The sequence below is a fragment of the Capricornis sumatraensis genome, chromosome 2 (assembly GCF_032405125.1).
Source record: "Capricornis sumatraensis isolate serow.1 chromosome 2, serow.2, whole genome shotgun sequence".
Taxonomy (NCBI): Eukaryota; Metazoa; Chordata; class Mammalia; order Artiodactyla; family Bovidae; genus Capricornis; species Capricornis sumatraensis.
The window spans coordinates 43039799-43057609 of NC_091070.1; the positions used below are offsets into that span (position 1 = coordinate 43039799).

Below are 17811 nucleotides of genomic sequence, written 5' to 3' on the forward strand. Positions count from 1 at the left end.
TAACTCTTCAGGTATGTGTCGTCATACAAGTGATTTGGATTTATAACCAAGTATCTGGATATGCAACCAAGATCTTACATTAATGAGCAAAAGTACAGGCATACCAGTAGGAAGTAAAGCTACAGAAGCAGGGAATACCAAATTGTTAAAAGCCAAATATGCAATGTTAAGAAAAGACACAGGGGGCTTCCCTAGTGGCTCAATGGTAAAGAATCTGCTTGCCAACGCAGGAGACATGGGTACCCTGATATGGGAAGATCCCACATGCCACAGAGCAATTAAGTCAGTATGCTGCAACTACTGAGCTGAGCTCTAGAGCCCAGAAACTGCAACTACTGAGCCTACATGCTGCAACCACTGAGGCCCACGCATCCTCTAACCTGTGCTCCACAACAAGAGAAGCCACCACGATGAGAAGCTCATGCACCACAATTAGAGAGTAGCCCCTGCTCTCTACAACTGGAGAAAAGCCTGCACAGCAACAAAGACCCAGCACAGCCAAAAATAAAATAAATAAAACTTTTAAAATACTTTAAAAATGAAAAGATGCTGATTTTATCCAAAAACAGTAGAAAAATGGAAAGCAGAATAGTGACAAGATCAGATCTTTTTAAAAGAATCATTTTGGTGGTAGAATAGAAAAGAGACTGGAAAGGGAGCCCAAACTGGCACAATCACTTTGAAACCCTATTTGGCAGTAACTACTGAATATAAACACATGCACCCTACCACCAGCAATTCCACTTCTGTGTACATACCCAAAAAAAATAAACACATCCTGTTTACCAAACAACATGAACAAGAATGCTCATGCAGCGCTATCAATATTAGCCATATACTGGAAGCTACTGAAATACCCATCAAATGGTAGAATCGATACATAAACTGAATATATTCATATAAGAAAATACTATATAGTAGTGAGAATGCCCAACTCACACTACATACAACGTTTATGAATCTCATAAGCATGTGTTAGGACAAAAGTCAGACACAAAAGAAGAGTACACGCTGTAAGATTCCATTTATATATTTTACATATATACACACAAATATACATACATAAAATAGAGAAAAATAGATAAACACGAACATACACAGATAAAATCAATCTGTGTTGTTTAAGGGGCAGAGGTTATAAGATGATACAGTAACTAAGATACTGACATGTATTTTGTGATCTGGGTGCCAATTACATGGGATTGCTCACTTACTATATATTTTCTGTATATGCATCAATAAAAGGATTTTAAAATGATGACAGTCTGAACTGAAAGCAGCAGCAGGATGTAGAGTGGAAGATGGATTCCAGAAATGTAAATATAATAGGACTTTGCGACTGCAAGGTCAAGGGGGTCAAGAATACCTTCCTCTTGGGTTTCACCTAGCTGAATGAAAGAGTAATATTCAGTAGCACAAGGAATATAAGGAAGAAGCAGTCTGGGCAGCAAGGATGAAGGGTAGTGGGAAGACTGCAAAAAGATTATCATTCACATGGTGAGTTACCATATTTGTGAAATACATATAATAAAGAGAAATGAACTGAGGGAACAACTTTCTACTTCCTTGGCTTTTTTCAAATATGAAGCCTAATATTTCTTATCTAGGACAATGTTAGTATTTGCTAAAATAAAATACATTATATACAATTCTTAGCTTTTCACATTATATTTACTACACACTCACCATTTAAGGTTCCTTCTTCAGGTGGCCTTAAGGAAACACCAAAAAATATGATAAGTTAAGTTACAGCTTTAGTTTTGGCTACCATAAAACTTTATCTTATGAAGTTATTATAAATTCTTAATATAACATTATTAAAATAATTCTGTGATTCAGATTCATTTTTGTTTGAATATCTGCCATTTCCCTTAAGTTAGCATCAAATTCACACACAGATATATACAAACCCACTATCAATAACTCATACGTCCAATTCAAGCCTACATAAATATCAGTAGTAGTTTGGAGCCAAACAGAAGGTTGAGTACTAATAGAGCAATATATTCCATGACTCCTCTATGATGGAGGTTCACTCCAGTACTTTTATACAATGCCTTGAAATGACTTTGCAAGACTATAAAAATTCAACAGAATTGATAGGCGAAGAACTGAAAGAACAGTAATTAGGTATCATTTTGCAAAATTCAACTGCTAAAGTTGAAAAAAATTTCTTTCCAATGTTAAACATAATTTATTTATAACAACATATATTGGTACCAAGGAGAGGTTCTATTAATCCCACAGATTACAGTACAGAGTAGAGAGACAGGTATAGAGGAAAAGAGAGTGGAATGCAATAAAGAAAATGGATTAGAAGCTTCGTTCTCCGATTATACAGTTATGTGGCTTTGCTCAGGACTAAAGAACTAGATCCTGAAAGGACCTATAGAGTAGAAGACCTTGGTAATCTCTTTCTAGCTTTTACATTCTGATTCTGATGTTTGGTTTTCACCTTAATAACACAAATATTTTCTTACAGGAAATACTCTGACCGAGCATTAGCCCTTTCTCTACTATTGATAAAGTACTCTTTTCTTAGCACCCGAAGAGTACTGCCAACTCTACCTTTGTGGGTACTTCTCTGGGTCAGTATTCTGTAATTCAATGTTCACTTATTAGCTGAATTAACATCAACTTTAAGTACCAAATCTGTACTTACACCCTACAGTTCTAGTTACAAAAGACATTTATTCTCTGAAGAGGTTTCATTATAAACAGGTCTTTCAAGTACCAGTCAGGACGAGGATATCTCCAAAATTTGACCAGCTGCATACCTATGTAACATCTGGTTTATTTTCTTCTCCATATACTCGCATCTATGTCTGATACAGAGAAGGAAATAGGGTAAACACTGTATAATATATAATAATTTCCCTCAAACTGGCTTCCCTTCTTAAGCATGCTTCCTATATCAAACAGGTATCAAAACAAGATTACTTTAATGTCCTTTTGAGTCCTAAAATACTAATTTCTAGGCTGGGAAATACATAGGTTATCTTTGATTCTTATGTTTAATCTGAACTGAAATTTTTTACTTTCTGGGGATGACTACTTGTCATGGTCTTCTGTTTCTACTTTTGGTTCTGGATTACCACATCAGCTTTCTAGGGCATTTCCCTGCATGCAGGCTTTCTAAGGTACACTGTGTATTACTGCTCTAATTACCTAAGTGCTTTCCAAAGGCAGAAGAAAGACTTGTTGATTGGAACAATGGGCAGAGAAATTAACTAAGGTGTCAAACTAGGTCTTTGCAAGCAACTTGGAAATAGGACTAAATAATAAAATCATAATTCTATCATTATATGGAAAATTTTAGTAGAGTTGTGACTATAATATGCCCATAATTATAGTATAATTATATAAAATCATAAAATATATACACTGACTCATAATAAATGATTCCCCAATCTTTTCAGTGTAAAGACAGGAGATCCCAAAGTAAATAATCATCAACACTTGCAAGAAGTATTAAAGAGGTTATTATGCAAAGAGCAGAAAAAAGACAACATTCTACTGAATGGAGTACTTTTCACACTAACAGTGAGACAAGGCTTACTTACATTTCTCTATTCAATGGTCTATCTTGTAACCAGTCCTTTAGACAGAAACAAACACAAATGAAAAGTTAAAAGGAAAAGTCTCTAGACAAAGTGTAACTGTTTATCTCTGCTTTGTATCCTATAATACGTTTTATGAATAAAGGGCTGAGAAGTTAATATGAATTTTGTTTGTACAACTGAGCCAATAGAATAAAAAATGGCTATAAAAGCTACCATAAGGCCATTACACAACGTAGAATAAAGAATTTTACAAGTGTTATTTCTTATAATATAATTATAGTTGTTAGTTAACAATTTTCTCTTCTTAAAATACACATGTTTCTATGACTCTGAAAAAAAATGTGTTTGCTGCCAAAAGAAAAATGCATCAAAGTATTAAGAAAAAAAATTAAAATCATGCAAACTGTGACAAAGAAATCACTAGTAACAGGTATACGTGGTGGGTTTTATTCTGCTGTTTTACATTTCTAAGTGTCAATTTATTTTTACTTCCCCAGTTTGGGACTCATGTTTCCTGAATTTGAATCATTATACATTTCATCATTTTGGAAAATTTTACATTGTTTATAATTTATTCAAATTCTATCTAGTCTCTCAAGGTCAATTCAGAGGTATTTTCCATATTTTTAATGTCTAACACATTTTCCATCTAATTATAAGCTATGTTACACTGTGGCTGAGTATTATTTCATTGTATACAGAGTGAAGTAAGCCAGAGAGAGAAAAAAAAAGTATCATATATTAACACATATATATGGAATCTAGAAAAATAATATTGAAGAAATGGAGGTGCAGATGTAGAGAACAGGCTTGTGGACACAGTGGGGGAATAAGAGGGTGGGATGAACTGAGAAAGGAGCATTGACATATATACACTATAATGTGTAAAACAGGTTAACTAGCAAGAAGGTGCTATATACAAGGAGCCCAACCTCGCACTCTGTGTAACTTATAGGGGTGGGATGTGGGTCAGGGAGGGAGGCTTAAGAGGCAGGGGAGATATACAGAAGTAAATATGACTTATTCATGTTGATGCATGGCAGAGACCACCATAATACTGTAGAGCAATTATCCTTCAATTGAAAAAAGTTTTTTTTAAAGCTAAACATCATCTCAAATAAAATATCACCATGTTTTAGCTCTTCTCTAATAAATATGATTTTATACTATGCATATGTTTAATTGAAATATACAAACCGGTAGCAAAGCTGCTTTGGAATCTACTTCACGAGTTTCTTCTGTAGATGACCTTCTACTGCTACTTTCCACTAAGAGAAAATTTTAAAAAACAAAAAAGTTTTACAACTAACACAAACTTTTAATACCAACTAACGAAACACAAGCATTTCAAGGCAGAATATAAAATTTCCCAAGGATAAGTATCCTTTCCCTAACACTGCTAAACATAAGAATTACACAAGGCTCATGGGTCTCTTGACAGGATATCCAAATTATTCAGTTTTTCTGTGAATAGGCAACACGAAACAAGAGTATGAAAAGAAAAAGCCTGTTCTCTGTTTCCAACTTTCTTATGTATCCTTCCAGATATTTTGTGTTTGTATATATACCCCTGCCTTTCCTTTTTTTAAAAAAAAAAAACCATAAATGCTAATCATGTATCTTCAGACTTTTTTAAAAAATTAATTTACAGACTTTTTTTGGTTGGTGGTTTTTAAAAATGTTTATTTGGTTGTGCCAGGTCTTAGTTGCAGCATACAAACTCTTACTTGTGGCATGTGTGATCTAGCTCCCTGATTAGGGATCAAACCCAGGCCCCCTCAATCAGGAGCATGGAGTCTTAACCACCGGCTCAGCAGGGAAGTCCCTGTTGTTGGTTTTTGAACTTTAAGCTTGGAGATCTTTCAATATCAGTACACAGAAGATTCTTCTATTCTACTTGGATGCTACATTGAACTTCATACAAAGGACATGCAATAATCTGTTTAAGCAAACTACAATTAATGGACATTTGGCCTGATTTCAAATTCTTGCTATAATCCTAGCCCTTGTCTTCTTTAGTGGGAGGTCAATAGATACTGCCAAAAACTGAAACATGGGGATGTAAAACTACAGGCATTCTAATGTTGGTAATAATATCCAAGTTATCTGAAAATGAGAGTTTTATTTCTTCCCTCTCAATCCTTCTACCATTTATTTTTCTTCCTTTTCTTCCTTTGGCTAAAATGTTAAATAGAAATGATAAAAGCCAGAATCCTTATTTCCCTTCTGGGGCTTTTAATATTTCATTATGAAGTACGGTATCTGTGGTAAATTTTTGTTAAGATACCTTTTATTTAGATTAAGGAACTCCATTCTATTTTTAATTTGCTAAGAGTTTTTAATCATGAACGGATGCTGAATTCATCAAAGTCAGCCTTTCTGCAGCTATTAAGATGATCAGATAATTTTTTTCCTTTAACTTGTTATTATCATCATGCCTTAATTATATTTGAATGTTAAACCAATTTGCACTCCAAGAGTAAACCTAACTTGAAGAGAAAGGAGACATGATGGTGAGGGGGATATACTAGTACTGCTTTTCTTAAGGAATCTTGGAAAGATTCTATGTACCTAACTGAAAAGTTAGATAACAATAAACTTATATGCATATAATATTGATAACTATGACTAAAATAAAAGCATGATATGGAAACATCTCCAGGCCATTTGATTTTTAGATAAACAATTAAAGGTGCAAGGCATGTACAGTATGCTACATTTTGTGTTGAAAATGAGAGGTAGAAAAGACTTATTGTCATGTATGATTATATAAGCATGAAACTCTAGAGGAAAAGCAAAATAACAGTAGTTACATATGGGGCTAAAGTGAGAAACTGACAACGATTTCCAAAGTGCTTGTGTGTATTTTAATTTTGAATCAATAAATGTATTAGCTATTTTTAAAGATTAAATCAGAAACACAAGTTGACTAAATGACTATACCGATTAAAACAGAGCAGCTCCATTTGTAAAAGTTAAAATCAGCAGATTTGTAAAAAGTAAGTCTGCATTTCTTTTAGGACTAAACAACTGGTTAAAAAAGAAAAACTATTAGAATGTTAAGATTATGTTCTATTCAAGGTTGAGAGCAACAATGATAGACCAGAATCTTCATTTTCTGACTCCTGAAACATTCACTGCTCAGGTGTGTGACATACATAAAATATCTTTTATTTAATGTAACTCACGTAGTCAAAACACTCACCTTGTTCTGAATGAAGAGGAACAGAAGTTTTGTGACACTCAGTAAATCCAGCGTGAGAACTCACATGTTTCAAAGTGTTTTCAGAAGGAATATCATTCTGCACAGGGTACACATACACAATTTTAAAACAATTTAACTAAATTTCAAATCACTGTTCTAAGTAGTATAAAGAGTCTCTGGATCTATTTAGCTCAATATGCTTTAATCTACCTGGGCTCCAAAGAGTATATTACAAGTTACAATTATTTTCTTCAATATCAATCTCAAAAACTGCCCTCAAAATAACCTACTTTCTTATTGTTCATAAATCCACCTGAATGAATCCTTTTCCATAGTAATACAAGTTCATACAAAAGTTAGGGAAGAAACAGGAAACAATTTGGAAAATAATAAAACATTATCAGTTAACCTAAAAAAGAAAAAAACTACTATTTTACAGTAAAATTAAAAGTGATAACAACAATTTGGAGGGTAAAGGAGTGGAGGGGAAATTTATTTGGGGGATTTTCGGTAGCCTTCTTATTGATCTGTATAAGTGATTTGTATACCAAAGATTTATCTGATCATTATTTGTCAGATTTCTATTTTTTAAGATTTATCTGTGCTTCATATTTTTAAGTACTCATCTCTCTACATCTTTCCCTTAATATTTGTTTTAAAAGCCTTCCTGACTTACTGACTTAATATTTCTATTTTTTTAGGTTTTTTTACGATTTGAATTTTTAAATTAAATTTGGAATCCATTGAGCTTATAAAGTGATATGAAACAGATGTTTCCAAATTTCTACCCAGTTGTTCAATTTGTGTGTTTACTGACAAAGCATTCCTTTTCTCATTGATTTCTAATTTTACCCTTACTAAATTCTAATTTGTAGAAGAGTTATTTCAGAACCATCAAAATGTTTTACTAAATATTCATGTTTCAACTGTACCACCTGTATAGATATTTTAGTATCTAACAACTAATTCCCCTTCATTTTCTTTTTACCTATTCATTTTTCCAGATGAACTTATGAATTTCATTAAATTAATGAGGGTAAGCTGATAAATTCATTTTGTTTCTTTTTAACTATAAACAGGTCACACTATTATGTACTTAAAAAATTTCCAAACCTCTACCACCCCTCAGACACAATGGGTTTTAAAATATCACTACCAAAATAAACTATTACTTTCATTAACAAATTTAACATATCTCAAGAAAATTAAACTTTTCTACCTTTGATGCTTTACATTCTTCACATTACAGCTGATTTACTTAGCCAACAAAAAGAGTTAATCTTCCTTTTGTCACAAAGCAACACTAATTTCCTTTCTGATTTTAGTTGCTTCTTTTGGAACCAGTTCTAGTTATTTTTTGTTTCTGTTTTGCTTACGTACTTTCCTTGATATACTCTTTGATGCAGTGGCACATCAATTTTATAGAACCATGTTTGACAGAAATTCTAGTATGGGACTGAAGAGTGAACTTCAGGTATCTGTAAAACTCTATACCTTAAAAGCAGAAACATATATGTGCATTTTTTCCTGGAGTGGATCTAAAGTTTTTATTAGATTTTCAAAGGGATGTAACCCACAAATGTTTAAGAACTCAAAGTCTCTGACCAACATGAGCTAGAACTCATTATTCTTCTAGCATAGTTCTTTTTCTCTAAGTAGATTACTCAAAATTGTTAAACTGAAAACATAGCCACCACTTTTCTTGCCACTCACAGAAACTTATTTTTGTTTTTAGCAGGAAGCTATCTGCACACTTAAAAATTTTCAGCATACTTTGGCTTTAAGCTCATTTTACAAGGTCACTGTTAAAAGGTGCAATCTGTAGGGAAACCCTAACGTTTACCATTTCCCACTAGGAAATGTCCACTTATCCTAAATGATTTCCCATATATAACAAGTACTTCATAACAGCAAAATGATGCCATCAGAATGTGATGATAAATTCTTTCAACTGTTGCTGTAACACCTTGTTAAAGATATATTAAGAGCTCAATGAAGTGTAAGTTAGAGAATAACAGCCTAAGTCAGGGTACCTACTACTAACGATCAAGAGAAGCATAAGTACTAAAACAACATTTAGGAAGCAAAGCCAGCTAGACTTGGCTGTTGACTGGAAGGGAGAAGTAAGAGTTCAAGTTTGCCCTCGTAAACTAGAATGCTGACATTATTAACAGAGGCAGGAAATACAGGAGGAAAAGAAATATGTCTACTGAGCTTAATGTATTTCAGATCATGATGATGATGGATGGTCTCTGCTAGAACTGTTTTTACAGAAAAACATGTTTAATTCTATTCTGAACTAAACCCCAAAACAACCAAATAAATTGCACTGCTGTAAGGATTTACTTACAGATAACATTTCTTTTATCTTGTTTGATGTTTCTTTAAACCTCTGTAAATCCATGCTATCTCTGTGTCCTTAAAAGAGGGAGGGAGAAAGATTACAAAAAAAAAGTACTTGTTTATTTTGATCTATCAAAATAATCTGATTGCCCTATTCAAACACATGATTTACGTTGTGTTCTAAGTAGTTTTGATGGCTCTGCAGTTTTCTGTAGCTTTCCTGATAGTGAAAATGCTTGTTAAAAAGTTGGAGAACATGAGCTCTTCAGTTTATAGTAACAGGATCCTAAGAGTCCTACAAGTGATATGAAGTGAACTGCTTAAAATTTAAAAGAAGAAGGGAACAATCATTATATTATCAGTGTGTCAGTCACTCAGTTGTGTCTGACTCTTTGTGACCCCATGGTCTGTAGTCTGCCAGGCTCCTCTGTCCACAGAATTTCCAGGCAGGAACACTGAAGTGGGTTGCATTCCCTTGTCCGGGGGATCTTCCCGACCCAGGGATCAAACACGGGTCTCCTGCACTGCAGGCAGATTTACCGTCTAAGTTACAAGGGAAGCTTTTATTATCAATAAAAAAGCATTATATATTAAGATGTTTATTATACATATGACACATGCATATTACATATAAATAGACATTAAACATAAGGATATCTGTATCCATCCCAGTGGCAGTATATTAATAAATAGACTAAAATGTGTTTTTTAAAAATGAAATGGGATATATTTAATGTAGGAAAAATCATCTCTATAAACCACAGTGAACTCAGTCTAGCAGTAATGATCAGCATGCTCAGTACCTAGATAAATCATGGGATTGGCCCTAATGTGGAGACTTCACATAGATGTAACATATTCTCTGAACGATCTCTATACATGTTCAATGACTACGTAAATTCCTAGGCTGGGAAGCCACATAGAGTGTTAAAAACAAGCCTAAGAAGCCATCTCATGGAAAAATTCAAACCCAAAGAGACAGAGGGCCTTCTTCAATCCTAGGAACTCTGGTTATATCCACAAACAACTCAAGTTGTTCTCTAAGAATTCTCCCTTAAACACTTTTATCTTTAATAATCTAAGAGGAAGGCTGTTAAAACACTACATTCTACACATATCTGGGATCTGGTTAGCTCTATAAAGCATCCTCTCTTCACCTTTTCCTTTCACGTGGCATAATGTCAACATTTAAACCATAAACTATCATCAAAAACAAAACAAATAAAGCCTTAAACCTATAAACCAAAATATTAGTTATTTCTTTCTTCTTGCCTTAACTATCAAGTTTTTGAGCAGCCCCCTTTCCAATGGTACTTTACTTTCTCTCCTCTCATTCACACTATATTTCACTATAATCTGGCTTCTCCCTCCATCACTTCCTTCACCAAAACAGTTTTCACCAAGGTCATTGATATGTTATCATTGCCAAAAGACATATATTTTCAGTCCTGATTTTATTTGAGGTGAGGTATAAGACTGAATCATTCCTTTCTGAAATGCTCTCCTCTGGGTACATAAGTGGGTTGGCCATACTCATTTTTCAAGCAGAATCTTAGCTTTCCCTATAGTCCTAATTTAAGTATTAGTAATATAACCTTTCATTCTCAAAGGTGTACTAGTTTGAATGAAAAACTATATGGTCATCCTATGTATAAAATACTGTTCTTTGCCAGTTACTTTTAGCCTCCTCTTTCCCTTTGTATTTTAAACTCACATATTAAGTTCTTTCAATGAAAGTTGATTAAGAGACTATCCTCAAGTTCAAAAAACAGAGTACAAATAAATTTTCTATACAATCACTATCATAGTAAGTTGCACCAAAGAGCTATGTGCTAATATAACAATTACAGCCCAATTCAACCTATTTCCCCTACTTCTGATTCCTTTAAAAACTTCAGGACTATACTCTATGAAAAGATAGTGCACTTTTCACACAAATAATTTTATTAATTGGCAATTGATTTTCATTTCTATGTGATAATCATAATTTTAAAAAAATACTGTTGATGTACGAATATCAGTTTTTCCAAACTTACCTACAAATGCTCCAAATTCTATGTTATCTCCCTCTGCAGCTTTGGAACAAACAATTTCTTGATCTTTGGTTACAGTTTCCAAGTGGCCTTTACAACTTGGCTGAGACGGTGTACTAACAAAAAATTTGGTTGGTGGGGATGATAGATGTGGTATACTGTTAGATGAATTGCCTGGTTTTTTATTTTTACTAAACATTTTTAAGGTTTCTACTCCATGTATTCTCTGTCGCAGTTCTGGAGGAGAGACAGCACTTGGGAATAAGGCACTGCAAGAGGAACCAGCCTCTAGAATATTGAATTCTTTCCTCTGGGGTATTACAGGTAAATCCTGACCAAATATGTTACACTGGGAATCTTTTTCATCTTTCATAAAAATATTACAAAGAAAAGGATTATTACTTTCAAGACCACCTTGAGGAAGAGAGGAACTAAGTGTATTTACAACACTGTGCTTTTTCCATACAGAAGGTCTTACAGGACCATCATCAATAAGGTTTTGAGCTAAGTGTTTGGAAATGCTCAATTCACGTGTGATTTCATTGTGAACTTTGCTAGCTTCTGAAGCTTTCTGGGCAGTGAGTGTTTTTAATGTATCTACAGTCAGGGCTGAAAGATCTTGCAAATGGCCAATTTGAGAATCTAATGATTGTAATGATCTTTTGATATAGTTGACACGATCTCCAACTTCTTTAACCTGAATGCACATCTGTTCCACTCTGTAATGGAAACACAGGCATTTTACAAATGTTAAAAATTATTGGTTTAGAAATTATTTCTATAATCTTAATAAATGATATTGGTAAAAAGAAATTTTACATGTACTCAAACAAGGTAAGATATAAAATCTTGTACAGTTATTCATTTATAACAAGGCATACCTTATGTTTAAGAAAAATCCTATTGCTAATCCTACTGTAATAAAAATACAAGATTTCGAAACATGCTTTTGTGCCACAGGCTATTTATTCCCATATCAGAGTAACACAACAGTATTCAGCTACATATACATAGAACTATTACCATTACTGCAACTACACAAACACCATATACTTTTAGAATGTAGCAAAGCTAATGGAAAGAAACAAATGCTTTAGATAATTAAAGACATAATAATTAAGACATAATTATTTTAAAACATAATTATTTAAAATAACTAAATAGTAATTTTTCTCCACCAACTAGTAAAGAATATTAATTCTTTTCTGCCCCCTGTAACAAGGGTCCAGAAACATTAAGAGACTGACTGACTTACATGAAGTAAACAACTGATCTGTCTCCCAATATATAATGTAAAACCATTACTAAACTTACTTGTTTGACAAATACAAATTGCACAATGACCATGTAAGAGAGACATAACTAACAGAACCCACTCTGACATAAAATTAGTTATAATTAAAGAGTTTCTGAACCTTTCAAAAGTGACACGAATTCTCTCTTCACTCCCAGAATGAAATTTGTCATCTTTTTCATTAAAATACATCTCAACACACTGCTCTTCAAAATCATGAAGTTTCTTTTGATCTTCTTCTGTTAAAAAAAGTTCTATGGAGGGAAAAGGAAAAAAAAATTAACGAAGACATCAAGATAAACTTTAGCAAAAGAGTTCATAAGATTATGTAAATCACCTGCAACTGTTTTCTTACTAAACAACTTATTGTTTCTGAAGCCACAGACAAGTCATTTCTACTTCTTTCTTCACTCACAGTGTGATGTCAGCAGAAGAGTTTCTGGCATTTCCTCCTTTTCTAATTTCCTTTTCCTGTGAAACACCCTTTCTCATCTATCTCTCTCACCTCTCCCTCACATACTCAGGTAGAAGAATTTAAAAACTGAATTGGTAGAATAAAAAGTCACTGTAAAATTTTAGGCAGAGTTTGACTACATCTCATGTAGTGTACAAAATATACTAAAAGTGTTATTCTTTATGTAGCTATCAAAATGGTTTGTAGGACAGCAAGTGTTATGGTTTACATTAGCATTTTAAGAAAACTAAATTGAGATGCCATATCAAAAAGCAAGTTTAATACTAAATTTACTTTTACAGATAACCATATTGCACTTAAAAATATTTTATGCTTAGGCAAATCCAAAAGCCTTTACAATAACATTAACCAATTAAGTCTTCTGAATAAAATATTTATCTTTCAGTATAATACTGGCATGTGATAAAAACATTTGCCTTAATGTACTTTACTTACTTGGTCCATCCGAAGTCTTATCTTTTTTCCTTCTTTTACATATGCAGCAAAAAAGAGAAACTATATGGCTGAGAATGATAAGTGGTGGAGGCAGAACTGGTTTCTCATGATAAGCCATAATGAAATGATAACGTTGGTACTTCCACACAATATTGGAAATTGCCTTCACTTGCAAATACACATTGCTTAAATAACAAAGAATAAACAAACTTAGGTAAGCACATTTTAAAGTTTGAAGTACTAAAATTTTACTGTAATTATGTTCTAAACAAGGATTAAAAGGAGTAGCCCAATATAAAAAAGACTAAAAGGCAAATGAGAAACTGAAAAAAACATATGCAGCAAAAACATAAACATATTGATATTGTTGAGGGTCTTAATTACAAACCCACAAAAAAATAGGCAGAAAATATGATTTTAAGCTTTTAAAATGGTATATAAATGACAAAAACATAAGAAAATATTCAATCTGAAGTAACACACTAACTGCAAATAAAAATAAGACTCTTATGTGCTATAAAAAATAAGCAATCATCAAAAAGATAACACCTGCTATTAGCACAGATTTGGGGAAACAGACAGATTTTGATTTACGTCCAAGAAGCCCAAAATATAAATATACTGAATAGTTCTACTTTCAGGAAAACACTCTAAGGAAATACATAAGGACTGATCAAAAATTTAACCACAATGTGGTCTTGAGGAAGAAAAAATTATAAACAATCAAATGGAGCAATAAAACATACTAGCTTAAAAATCATGGTCTATATCATGGAATACTAGGCAGCCATTAAGAAACTGGAGAGGAGTATTTATTAATGTAGGAAAAATTCATGTTCTGCTTACTTAAAAACAGTACACAAAACTATAAGAACATTGTTTTTGAAAGAAAAAAAATGGTTCATATATGTTCATAAAATATAAAGATGTACATCAAAATATTAAGAATGTGATTACTGAAGAATTTTCTATTTGCCTTTCTGTTTTGTATATTGCATATGTGTTCCCTGACCGTTGAGTAATAAATCCCAAATAAATATTAAATTTATAAAAGAATGGAATGCTGAATGGTAGAGTCTCAAACTTAGAACTGATTTGATTTTGAAAAAGCATACTTTATAACTGTCAGAAATAATTCTTAGTAGCTTAAGCCTCAATATAATCATATTTAAAATTCTGTATAGTTCCTTCAAAAAGAAAACTGTATATTAAATGATATCATTAAAATAAGCAGCTGAGTAAAATTCTTACTTGAAAAATGCAATGAGAAGATTGACCATAATGATATACTGTACAAAGAGGTAGACTGCTTGAAGAAATGGAGTCAACCACGTCCCAGGACCACAAATATGAGGGATAGTGGAATCATTTGCACAAACTTTCGAGAGAGAGAAAAAAGAATTAAAACACAGTAATTTAGCAGTTAACTGCTTCTAGTCAGTATTGGTGTACATTTGTTTGAAGGAAGTTTTGATTATGTATAAATCTGTTTCACAGATTCTAGCAAAAGTTTCTGGGCAGGCAGCCATATAAACACAGAAGAATTTTGTGAGGGATGCAGGTAGTACTTTACCACTCTACTCCACACAAGGAAGTGTTTTTCCATATTATGTCTACGCTTCAAGGTAGAGTTTAGCCAGAGGAGCATTAAGGAGAATAAAATTCTGAGATTCAGCCACACATTGTATAAGAAAAATAACTGAACCATAAAGAGTATGATAAACTCATAGTACATTTACAAACATGAAGACTACTGAGTTTAGTTTATCATTCCACAAAACAGGGTTGAAAGAATGGTTGAAGTGTCTCTCAAATACACAATGATTAGATTTTAATTCCTTGCTTTTTATTGCCTCCACCTGGAATGTTTCTGAAGCTAAAACATACCTGGATTAAGGAAGGGAAGAGCTTTAAAACTCACCACAGAGTTATGAGGAATAAGGTAAAATAAATTCAAGTATGGCAAGGATTAAAATTAAATAATCATCAATTAGTGACAAGTTTTATACAAATATTTACAATACACTTAGCATCTGGTACTTTCTAAGCATTTTACTTATTTAATTTGGCCTCATCTTGAAGCATGCAGGATCTTAGCTTCCTGACCAAGGATCAAACCTATCCCTCCTGCAGTGGAAGGGCTGTCTTAACCGGACTTCCAGGGAAGTGCTTGTATGCATTTTAAAAATATACACCACTGAAATTCTCATCATGGCTGTATCATTCCTTTCAAATAAAAGGTTTTATGGGCAAACTGATGCATATAGTCCTCTCACTCTTAAAAAAAATTTCGAATCTATTTCTGTTCTATTCGGATTAGTTTGATGAAGCAAATACTCAAGAAAGAGAATGCAGGAGACTAAAAAACTTTATCTAATGCTTTATAACTAAACTAGAACCACATCAGAAAAAGAGCAGACAATAAAAACCTGGAGAAGAAACCGAAAAGGAAACCATTAAACATAAAATTTTACCAGGCTGGTAAAACCTGTTTTAATCAACATCTGGTAACAACTGGTGACCACTATGTTACCATTCCCTGTTCCAATCACCTATAAATAGGTGGGTAAAGAGCAACACAGGAATAGGGAGAGGGAGGAGTAAAGTAAGATGGAAGAGAAAGAGCAAGACAGAACACAAGCAAACTAACAAAAATAAGATTCTGTAACTCAATGTGGAGGTCAGAAGAACATCCCTTAAAGTTTGCATTATCATCTATGTTCTCAAGTTGTCTTCTCGTTCAGCTGCTCAGTTGTGTCCGACTCTTTGCCAAACCATGGACTGCAGCATGCCAGGCTCCCCTGACCTTCACTACCTCCCGGAGTTGCTCAAACTCAAGCCCACTGAGTCAGTGATGCCATCCAACCATCTCATCCTGTCACCCCCTATTCCTCCTGCCCTTAAACTTCCCCAGTATCAGGGTCTTTTACAATGAGTCAGCTCTTCGCATCAGGTGGCCAAAGCATTGAAGCGTCAGCTTCAGCACCACTCCTTTCAATGAATATTCAGGGTTGATTTCCTTTAGAACTGACTGGTTCGATCTCCTTGCTGGCCAAGGGACTCTCAAGAGTCTTCTCCAACATCACAATTCGAAAGCATCAATTCTTCAGCGCTCAGCCTTCCTTAGGGTCCAACTCTTGTACATCAGTACTGGAAAAACGATAGCTTTAACTACATAGACCTTTAACCTTTGTCTGCAAAGTGATGTCTCTGCTTTTCAATTTGTTGTCTAGGTTCATTATAGCTTTTCCTTCAAGAAGCAAGCATCTTTTAATTTCATGGCTGCAGTCACCGTCTGCAGAGATTTTGGAGCCCAAGAAAACAAAGTCTGTCACTGTTTCCATTGTTTCCCCATACATTTTGCCATGCAGTGATGGGACCAGATACCCTGATACTAGTTTTTTGAATGTTGGGTATTAAGCCAGCTTTTTCATTCTTCTCTTTCACTCTCATCAAGAGGTTCTTTAGTTCCTCTTAGCTTTCTGTCATTAGGTTGGTATCATCTGCATATCTGAGGTTACTGATATTTCTCCCGGCAATCTTGATTCCAGCCTGTGCTTCATCCAGCCCAGCATTTCACATGATGTACTCTGCATATAAGTTAAATAAGCTGGGTGACAATATACAGCCTTGATGTATTCCTTTCCCAATCTTGAACCAATCCATTGTTCCATGTCCAGTTCTAACTGTTGCTTCTTGACCTGCCTACAGATTTCTCAGGAGGCAGGTAAGGTAGTCTGGTATTCCCATCTCTTTAAGGATTTTCCATTTTGTTGTGATCCACAGAGTCAAAGGCTTTAGCATAGTCAATGAAACAAGATGTTTTTCTGGAATTCTGTTGCTTTTTCTATGACCCAACAGATGTTGGCAATTTGATCTCTAGTTTCTCTGCCTTTTCTAAATGCAGCTTGTACATCTGCAAGTTCTTGGTTCACATACTGCTGAAACCTAGCTTGAAGGATTTGAGCATTACCTTGCAAGCTTGTGTGGTATTTTGAACTTTCTTTAGCACTGCCCATCTTTGGGACTGGAATGAAAACTGATCTTTTCCAGTCTTGGGGCCACTGCCGAGTTTTCCAAATTGGCTGGCATACTGAGTGCAGTACTTTAACAGCATCATCTTTTAGGATTTGAAATAGCTCAGCTGGAATTTCATCACTTTCACTATCTTTATTCATAGTAATGCTTCCTAAAGCCCACTTGCCTCTTTAAAACAACAGAATAACCTTATGCAGAGAATGTACTGAAAGGTGAATTTTAAAATTCAATAGTATATATTGATACAATCAACTAATCAATTCCATTATGCTTGCCTTGTTTAGACATAGGTAACCTGAGGCCAATTTGAGCTAATGAGATAAAAATACAGGTTCAATAGGGAGCATCTTGGAAATGAAACATTTTCCCTTGGAGAGAACTATGGAAAACAGTGTCTCTTTCCTCCTGCTGCTAATGAGATAGTC

At 33.9% G+C, this 17811-nt stretch overlaps 1 protein-coding gene across 1 annotated transcript in view; it reads right to left on the bottom strand.

The window, feature by feature from the left end:
- Positions 1–17811, bottom strand: part of TRPM7 (transient receptor potential cation channel subfamily M member 7) — a 106713-nt gene that overhangs the window by 18255 nt on the left and 70647 nt on the right. Inside the window, exons 23-31 of the mRNA XM_068960950.1 lie at positions 14600–14726; positions 13349–13533; positions 12560–12692; positions 11148–11863; positions 9119–9186; positions 6769–6865; positions 4761–4831; positions 3564–3598; positions 1687–1712 (exon numbers count right to left, since the gene is read on the bottom strand). Coding sequence (XP_068817051.1) covers positions 1687–1712; positions 3564–3598; positions 4761–4831; positions 6769–6865; positions 9119–9186; positions 11148–11863; positions 12560–12692; positions 13349–13533; positions 14600–14726 — 1458 coding nt within the window. The remainder of the gene's footprint in view (positions 1–1686; positions 1713–3563; positions 3599–4760; positions 4832–6768; positions 6866–9118; positions 9187–11147; positions 11864–12559; positions 12693–13348; positions 13534–14599; positions 14727–17811) is intronic.